Below are 10,223 nucleotides of genomic sequence, written 5' to 3'. Positions count from 1 at the left end.
GTTATGATGGGTCGTCCTGTGTGAGTGGTTCTGAAGCACGTCTTGACCTCTTGAGCTCAATCGTGAGCAGCAAAAAGGACACTCAGGCTGGGTAAGGAGGGAGGTGTGCTCAAACACACACAGAAACTGAATTGTACCTTCTGGTTCACTACTGCAAACTTTCACACCAATTGTACACTTCCACATCAACAGTGTGGTATGTCAATATCTGGACAATCAACGTAGATAAGTGATATTCACTATATTGGCTGCCATATCAGTCATTTGTGAATTTGCCCCCTCTATAATCACCATCTGTATGGGTCTTAAAACTTAAAACTTCCATATAGGACTCAATCAATTTATCGGCTAATTGTTTCAGCTCTGATAAACTTGTGAGCAGTCCAGCAGCTCTGATTGGTACTTTACTTTGATGCAACTTTTGTAGTCTAAAGCAGCATTCACCTCTAAAGGGCCTAACAAACATAGTCCCAGCGGTCCAGAATGTTATAAAAATTAGGGTTACACAGCTAGTTAGATGTTTTAACTTATACAATGTTTGTTCCTATATTACATGTCCTTAGGGCACTTCCCTTTATTGCCGTTTTCCTGAGACTGGCAGGGTAAGGTAAAGTTCAGGTTAATGTATAAATAGAGGGATTTCAGAACAGAATGAGGCCCAGGGACAGGTCAGAGAGGTGACATCTAAATTGGGAACATACTGGCTACTCATTAGGTGATATGTTGAAGAAAGCTGTTTAAATGCATTATATGCAAATTGACTGTTAACAATTTACAGGGGTTGAGACAGCCCATCTTCAGGAAAATGTATAAGAACCAACTGTTAACGCTCCTCAGGGAGCCTTTTTCTCTGTAACCCCTTTAGTGTGTTACACTGTGAAAAAGAAAGAACAATAAATTCAACTTAAACTTTGATACTTTGAATCCGATCCTCCTTATTTAAGGGTTTTTCTTTAAAATTCCCGTAACACAGAACATATTAGCAAAACAACTATCGTCACTATTACAACACTACATCTGTTGTATCTTCTGTAATGCAGCGCAGGAGTGGATTTAGATACATTATTTTCTGATGTCATGAGTGAAGCACTTTAATTATGCAAGCTCTTGAGATTTGTCATTACTTTTATTACATTCATAAATTTGACCTTGGAGCCATTAAATAAGTTTACATGGCAACAAGAACACTTCAAAGATTAAGAAGTTTAATTATTTTATAAAATAATAATAAACACACAAGATGAAAATGTATTCTATCACAATTGTATGCAAATGCTTCTGCTTTTGCCCGACTTAACCATATGTAAATAAATCACTCTGTGTAAAACATGCAAATGTTTTCTGCCCTTAGAGCTTTAAAGGTCTGAGTTTGTGCTGAGAAACTAAGTGTTTCTTTACTGCCTTCCAACTTTTACAAGTTCCCATTGTTCCTTATAGAATTGCATTAAAAATTAGTTCTGAACTTGACCTCTATTGTAATTTAACTGTATCCATGTTGACATTTTGTATCACTACATTTGTGAGAGCTTACCTAGGAGAAATTGGTAAGAACTCATTGCAACAGATGAATTTAGCCAACCCACAGCAGGAGACTAACACAAGCCAAATCTTCTACAAAACAGTGGCCAATACATGTCTGACCAGCAGAAATCCCAATTTCCGGTAGGTAAAAATAGAATTCTTCTTTCCTAAAATAAGGAGGTGATTTAAAAGAAATGAACTGAGCTTATAGCAGTAAGCTAGCTGAGATGTGGGTGTTTGGAAGAAGAGAATGTACACCCAGTGGTCAAGGCACCAGATGGTAGCTACATGGTTTAATGATTATATTTGTGGCTTGGTTCAGACTGCCCACACAGGGATTTCTTCTGAAACAGTTTGAAATCTGCTGAGCACTGTCTTCACAGTGGAGCCAGAAGGACTGGGTGGGAAAGTTTAGTGTGTTCTTGTGGTAAAATTATGCATATGAAACAATAGGGGGAGCCGATGATGGGTATTAAGACTGTAGGCAATTTGGACATTGGGTTGCTACATTATAACTGACAGGAGGTATTGTTACATTCTCTTGAATGTATAATTCAGAGCAAATGACCAGCTATGTAAAGCTGGTCATTTGCTATTGTTTTGATGCTCTGATATTGCCTGACATTTCATTTCATAATGTGTTTTCTGTCATTTGTTGAGATGTTCTACTTGAGTATTTAAAATCTACTGCAGATAACTTACACAATGATGTTCTTAGTTATTCTTAGTTGGTAAAGATGTCCACATTTTTTTGTCTGAAGCTGTGACAGAAGTATTTCACTACTTGTTACATTTTATAAATAATAAAAAAATATATAATATATATAAAAAAAATTGCTATGCAAAAGATAATTGGACTTTTCATTCAACAATCAAAATCAGTCTCAGTGGCAAACCTCCTCTCTCTAGTGAATTGGGGTGATGGTTCAACATTTTTATGTAAATTTCCAAAATCAAACACTTGGTCAGGTGTGCAAAGATGTGACAGTGAACAGAATTTGAACATCTCTCTCCAATTCTTCACATAAATGCTGTGGTCACATGTCATGTGTGAAAACAAACACAAAACTGTGTTGCAGTTTTTCTGAGTAAGACCAAAAGACATTTTTCCTGCCTCGGCTGAAAGTTTATTTTATTCTCATGTCTCACACCTCTCTACGGTGCTTTTTGACACCACCTTCACATATGGCCATTTGGAACAGGTACAGTATAAAACACTTTCTCTTTTCGACATGATGGAGTGACACGTGGATTAGTTTAGCTTTAGCAAAGTGAGAACACCCACAAAGAACACACCATAACAAAGACAAAACTGAAGTGTAACCCACCTTGCCTGCAGGTGTTTTTTTTTTGTTTGTTTTTTTTCAGCAGCTATTACTTTGCCTGTAGGTGGTGACAATTATATGTCTACATCTGCATGTGTAATGCTATTGCTATACCACATGTGGCACAGGTTGGCTTGTGTCCAATTTGCCTGATGAAGAATGAACAGCTCACTCAAACTGAGAATTTGCACTTTGTGAAACTCTGGGGAAATTGAAAAGCATTGTATCTAAAGTATAGAAATAAATATGGGTGGGTTTTATCTGCCACCCTGCTCTAAGTACATTTCACACTGCCATTTCATATTCATCACAAAGTTGAGAGTTCCCTTGTTTTAATAATACCACATCCACAAATTAGTGGTTCTATAATTGGATTATTAGCTGACATTTGTTAGGGCACATAGAAGCAAAGAGGGACACGCAGTGCATTGTAGTCTTTTGGTCCTTTGTGGAAGGTGGCAGGTGGTGAACAACAGCTGGCTTCCCATGCTGCTCTACTGTGGTCAGAACAGTGCTGACCAAAAAACTCCCAGCTGCCCTGTCGGCCTACCTGGCCACCGACCGCGCCTGCCTCTCTGTCTTTGTCTGTTTTTCTATCTAACTCTGCATTTTAACAGTTCTTTATCTTTGGCTCATTTTAACCCTACAATTGGTTCATTCACTTGTCCTCATTCACTTTTTCTCCACACTCCCTCTCTACAGTCATCTCTCCCATTCCATTACGCAAAGAAAATTTTCTGACACAAGACTTGAGAAAGAATGAGAAAAGCTGACTGTGTGGGTTGGTACAATGACTATTAATGTAAGAGTTTGACTGCTGTAAACAGATCTTTCAGTGTCAGCCTTTCTTTCTATTAAAAAAAATCAGTGTCTTGACAGCAGGAGGTCAAAAGATTCAAGTCTCTGGTGTCAAATATCATCTCAACTAGATAAAGTCATGTCTAAATGCAAACAAAATACCTCCAGAATTCATAATAATAAATCAGAGTTATCGCTGTAATGCCTGCATAGAGTCAGGCTTTTCAGACCTCATTAAAGTACTTCCTGTTGACATACTTGGTTGATATGCCACAGATCACAGAGCAGCCCAATGAGGCTGTAACAGAATGTGTGACAGCCTGAATGGATTGATCAGTTGCTCATTACACAGATCAAAGCTGTGTCTGTGGCTGTAGATAATGTTTTCCATAGGAGTGCGCTTTGGTCAGCAGCAGTTCAGGTATTTTCTGCACCGCAGGCAGCATCATATCAAGACAACCCTTGAGGGCATCCTCCAAGGCAATTTAAAAGTGCATCTAATTCACATCTTATTACATACCACGCCGAGATCACTCGACATTTGACTGCAGGTCGTCCAGCCTGCTGCATGTAATATCTCTTCACCGGTCTGATCGACCTCCTCGACTGTGGGTGCCTCTCAAAATATTTCCCCCTCTTCACCTCACGAGCAGAGCTCCCAGTTGATGCTGCACATCTTACAGAACAGAAGAGGTATTTTGACAACTGGTTGCAACGGTATGATATATTCATGGTACGGTAACTGCCTCAATATTACACTTTGACCGTATTACACAATAATTGTTATTAATACCAGTTATGATGAGCCCTAATGAAGAGGGGAAAGGGTTTTGGGAGGGTCTAACGAAAGCTTTTTTATAATTTTGCAAAATATTGTCATTGTTATGTTATATTTTTTACACTTATACAGTAAAATATGTTTTAGATTTTGTTTGAAAATAATACTAATAAAGTAGGATGTAATAGTATGTATAAGCAAATACTGTATATGTCAAACATCAACTGTCACTCAAACTGTAGGATATATATTCATTCAGGCCTTCATCACAGGCTTGTCTCAACAGGCTTTGAAAAGAAATTATACTTTAACATTATAAGATTCCTTGTTATTGTCTAGTAGCTTTAAGAGAAATCTAAGTCATATTTTGCTATGTTTGTTTTACAAAACTATGATGCTACTTATAAAATATAAAAATATAAAATAAAAACTAACAATTCTAGTAAAATAGCGGTGACAAAGAAGACAATGACAAAGAATTTTAAAGTATGTGTCGTATGGTAGAAGCAGTGGGAAGCAACAGCAGCACTCCAAAGTTCATCCATGACTTTACAAAACACCTTTTTCTTTTAAAGTTTCAAGTTTAAGTCTGTGTAAAGTAAGAATAAATGTGTTCTGATAGATGCTCAGGGTGGTCTCAGTGTCATCGAGCCACCCTTTAGGACCACCGAAAAAAAATTCCTGGACTGAAAATTGGTGAAAAAATGTTTTAACCTCTAACTCCACATTTCAGTAATACAGTATATCATTCAAAGTCTTTTCACATGTTCACAGCTACTATTTTCCAATTTAATGTATTTTGAAAGAAAAAAAACAAAACAAAACAAAAAAAAAACATTGCAGAATTGCCTTTACACAGACTTTAAACAATAGCCAGCATCTAGGTAGCAAACTAGATGTTTAGGCCTGGAGACCTGAACCAAAAGGGGACCTGAGGACAGTCAGAATCTGAAATGGGCTGGGTATAATTAGACCGGATCCAAAACACAGATGACCTGAACGGGTGCAAATAGATAACAACACTATGAGCAGCAGGATGTGCTACCAGTTAAAAAGAAGCAGCAATCAAATTGCAGTAGCAATCCATGTTATTTTCCCCTGCAGTTTACAGTTCACACACTCTGGGGGTGTGCTTGAAAAGTATTAGTTTGTTCAATGTGTTGTTCAATCGCAGCAGAAGATTAAGGTGTTTGAAGCTGTTTTGAAAAGCAGCACTTCAGCACATGATGGGGTTAAAGGTCTGCTGGTTTAACAAATCACTTAATATGGGGCAACGTTTATGATCCAGTATGTTTTTGTTTTCTTTCCTGGAAAAATCTTCAGACTTTAGAAGATGTGAGATATGAGTGAAACAGTACAACTTCAAGGAAAACTTAGCAGCAAGTCTTAATCTAACTTACCATGTTGTGCCACCAAACACAATATGACTGAGGAAAACAAAGAAAAATGTTGCATTTCATGTTTGTAAGATAGATGGACTGATGGAGAAGAGAAGGGGAGTGTCAGGCCGGACTCAAAGCAGGACTCAGACGCAGAGGTGTCAGTGAGCTGTTTTATTTAGAAATAACAAAACATCGACAGAGTGATGCTATGGCAGGCTATGAAAAACAGAAAGAAAACGAAAATCACTCCAAAAGGAGGAAAAAACTCTAAACTGCTTTATGAAAAAGTTACTCAAAATCACTCACAAAGAGGAAAATTAAAAGGCTGCAAAACACTAACTGAAAATCTCTCCTAGGGAGGCTGAAAAAACAACAAAACTAAACACTATGAAACAAAGGCTATACTAAGAAATTTACAACAAAAAAAAAATCGAGGAGAAAACAAAAAAACACTCGAGCAAAAACGCTGTGGCTATGACAAGGCTAGGAAAAAAGGCTTAGGTGAACAATCCGAGGACGAAACAGTTTGGCACAGGACAAAAGGAGACGCAGACAAGATATACACAGGGTAATGGGGAACAGGTGGAAACAATCAGGGCGGGGAAGACAATCAGACCGGTGACACATGAGGAAGGGCAAGTGACCTGAAACAAGAGGGCAGGTAAATATCAAAATAAAACAGGAAATGACGAGACAGAACAAAAACCCAACTTGACCAGGGAGAAGTGTCACAGATTGAGTCTCCTCTCTGCACAGTGGTCATTATAGTCATCAGATTAAGAATCAGAAATATTTTAATAAATAAAATTATTATTATTATGCTTTACAACCCCAAATTAGGTCAGTGATCATAGTGAAACTGGATCATATATTTTATGGTGAAAGTGTTTTTTGGTTTTCCTTCTGATGTCCTCCGAGTTACCTGATGGACAGAAGGGTTTACTTCTAGCTAAAGTAACTCAGAATGACCGAGATAGTAGCTGCTAATTAAGCAATTATTAATATTAATTAAGCTGGCTGCTATGTCGTGTGTTGTTGCACTTAATTGAAGTTTGGCTGCACTAGCAAAGTGGTCGACACGCCGCCTTTTGAGCATCCATCCAACGGTGCTAAAGTGAATAGAACTCTGAAACTTGAGGCTCCAAATCACACAAAAACTTACAAACTTGTTACTTTAAGCCAAAAAAACAAACAGAAAACAGATAATGTTTTACCAGCATTTCTTCCACATGGATATGCACCAATTTTTATTAACAGAAATCTGATATGGGGATAATGGCACAGTTTAACCCTGCCAGAGCAAGATACTAGAATCTAAGTACACCACTAAAAAAAGTACAATAGTATTCAGTTCACAGCCTGTTTTGACTTTTTTGACCAGGTCAGGTTTAATGCAACACGCTGATCAGCAACAACCCGAGCACTAAATCAAATCAAATTGTCAAGGTCAGGGACTACTGCCTTCTAGTTACTTAAATAGTTGAATTACAGACTTTCTGGCTTGTTGCCAGGAGTTGGCAAACTATTCTAAATCATTCAAGACAGACTGGGTGAATAGATGCATCGATTTTTTTTTTATTTTTTAAATGGCATATATATTTCATGAGTTGGTGTGCGTGTGTGTGACCCAGGGGCTTGTGTGTGGTGATTGCTACAGAATGTCCATGCATGTTCCACCAATAACTGTAGTTTGTAAAACATCCTATCTGCGCCAGTTAATTGGCCAAACCGATGGATCGGTCAGCCTCTAGTGGAGACTTTAAATGGACAGAATGATGATCATGAATACTGATGCTCACTGTCATGCAACATTAACCAAGGGATAATTCAGTCTGCTAGCTAACAAAGATATCAAACAACAAATGCCTAATCATGTGACTTCTGGTGCCATTAACTCACTGAAACAAAGTGTGAGAGCAATTTAATACTACACAATAAGCACACATTAAATATAGAAAGAGGTTCAAGTAAAACATAGCAGGAGGTCCACAGTAATAAGTGCAAACCTACGTGCCACCATGCATACAGTAATAAGAAAAATTCTGTTCAGTCACGTTTCATGCCTAATTTCTATTTTTAACTCTTCTCCCATGTGTCTTATTCCATCATTCATACAACTCAATAGTTGCAAGTTACACGACAATTGAGACATTTAAAAAGTGTCTCAATCATAATACTGGAGGAAAAAAATAACCAAAAATCTAATAGTCCCTGTCTCAGAACCCAGAACGTGGTCAGCTTGCACCACTCATCGATTATAGAAGGTTGCTTCACTAATGAGCAAAGGTCAGCCCCTTCTTCATCAGTCACTGTCGCCCTCGCCGTCCTCTTTCTTTCCTGTTAGTTTTCCATGCCTCTCTGCTACCCTCTCATTGTCTGGGAATGCAGGAGAATGTGGCGCGAGAGGAGGACATGTCAATGTTATCAGCATGCGACAGACGACAGCTTTGAGGGAGACCGCGACTTTCAGCTGCTGCCCCAGTGGCTAATTACCCACACTCCTCACCGGGCGGAACCCCGCTCACCACTTTGCAATATAAACTACCAAGCTACGGGTGGCCATTTTGCATGTTTTGACTTTTCTAACACTTTTATTGTTGGACATTACTAATGTTGAGGAGATCATTAGTGTTAGTCCAATTAGACCAAGAGGCCTACAAGTCCACTTGTGTCCATTTCCACATAAAATAAGTCAGTTTGTCTTTAGAAGATGATTTCCTATATGTATGCTGGATTTCTGCTGGCTAGACCATTTCTCAAGACTGTGGAGATGTGCAGTCAGACCTTTACATCAGGGAACTGAAGCCATTTTCTACATACACATACATCTTCAAAGCCATCATGCCGGACTCCTTGGACAAAAACAAGAATTTTACCACAATATTTTCAAATCTCACTCAGTGAATTGAGGTTTTTTATAGACCAAACCAGAGTTTGCAATGTTGGAACAATGAAGTTTGTTCAGTTTCCGTTGTGTTAGAACACAGTGTGTTTCACAGTGAGGTAGTGTGGCTCACTGGCTAATCTTAGTCTGATAAAAGAGATAGACTTGAATTCAGAAGGTGTATGGTTGTATTTTTCTTTTTAATAGGGAAATTAAATGTAAGAATATGTCCTTATGTCCTTATAACACCCTGAATTACATCGATAGAAGGCTTTACAACTTCATGACAATATACCCCCCCCCTCCAGGCACGGACTGATAATCTGGTATACCGTGCATTTGCCCAGTAGGCCTTGTAAATTAATAAGGTGAGAGGAACTCCTTGAATTGCTTATCATTGATTATGAAAATGTTTATTGCAATGTAACTGTCTTATGATTCTTACAAGCCTGAGCCTCTCCTCCTCTCTGACAGGATTCCATGACTCAAACATGCTCAAAATGATTCATCATAGGAATCATTTGCATCATTTTAACTGGGTGAGTTTACAATTGTCCAATGTTACCTTAAAGTAATCTGGAAGACTGAATAGCCTAAATCTGATGAGTTAATATCATAACTACTTATGATAATAATTGATAACATGTGTGGTCATCTGGTCACCTATGACTATTTTCTCTTTCTCTCTCCCTCACCCTTTCACACTCTTAGGATGCCATTTGTTCATTACAGGAGGGGTTCCATGACTCAAACATCCTCCAAATGATTCATGATAGGAATTTGTCATTTGCAATTGTACAATGTTACCTTAATCTGGAAGACTGAATAGCCTAAATGAATAGCCTAAATCTGATGAGTTCATATAATTACTTATGATAATAACTGATAACATTTGTGGTCATCTGGTCGCCTATGACTATTTCCCCTCTCTCTCTCTCCCCATACTTAGGATGCTATTTGTTCATTACAGGAGGGGTTCTTTTTGGAAAGCCTTGACATGCATCCTTTTCTCTTGGTAAGTTCACAGTTAATGTAATGCAAAATATTATCCCTCTCATTCTCTTTCTACAGTATCTGTCAGACACATTCAACACAGCTTTGAGTGGAAAAACGTGACAATCAGATTTCTTTTATTCAGATTATTTATCTTTGTCTCTCCCTTATACATTTGTCATAATCCTCCTGAAATTGTCAGTTTTTACACTGCTATTTTTGACCAGATTAACCTATAATTAAATCTGTTCTCTCTCTTTTTCAAACATCATACACAGTTGACCAGTTCAGAGTTCATTCAGGTGTTCAGCTTTATTCATCCTTTCTGACTGGGTAAGTTCACAATTTCTTGAGTATCACTCTTGTAATATCTAGATCTGATCTAGGGCTGCACGATATGGCCTATAACTAATATCTCGATATTTTTAAGCTCTATCGCGATACACAATATATATCTCGATATTTTTATTTCTCCTGTAAATCACTATGAATGTTAAATTCAACCCTTTGATGCAAAAAATAACGTCAGTATGATGATTCAA

At 37.9% G+C, this 10,223-nt stretch overlaps 1 protein-coding gene across 1 annotated transcript in view; it reads left to right on the top strand.

Moving 5' to 3' along the window:
* LOC113746173 (translation initiation factor IF-2-like) overlaps positions 1-9,187 on the top strand; it is a 20,586-nt gene extending 11,399 nt beyond the window's left edge. Inside the window, exon 3 of the mRNA XM_027280903.1 lies at positions 9,163-9,187. Coding sequence (XP_027136704.1) covers positions 9,163-9,172 — 10 coding nt within the window. The 3' untranslated portion in view covers positions 9,173-9,187. The remainder of the gene's footprint in view (positions 1-9,162) is intronic.
* The last annotated feature ends 1,036 nt before the right edge of the window (positions 9,188-10,223 follow it).

This window comes from Larimichthys crocea, chromosome VII, assembly GCF_000972845.2.
Source record: "Larimichthys crocea isolate SSNF chromosome VII, L_crocea_2.0, whole genome shotgun sequence".
Lineage (NCBI taxonomy): Eukaryota > Metazoa > Chordata > Actinopteri > Sciaenidae > Larimichthys > Larimichthys crocea.
This window is presented reverse-complemented; position numbering and strand designations above follow the sequence as displayed.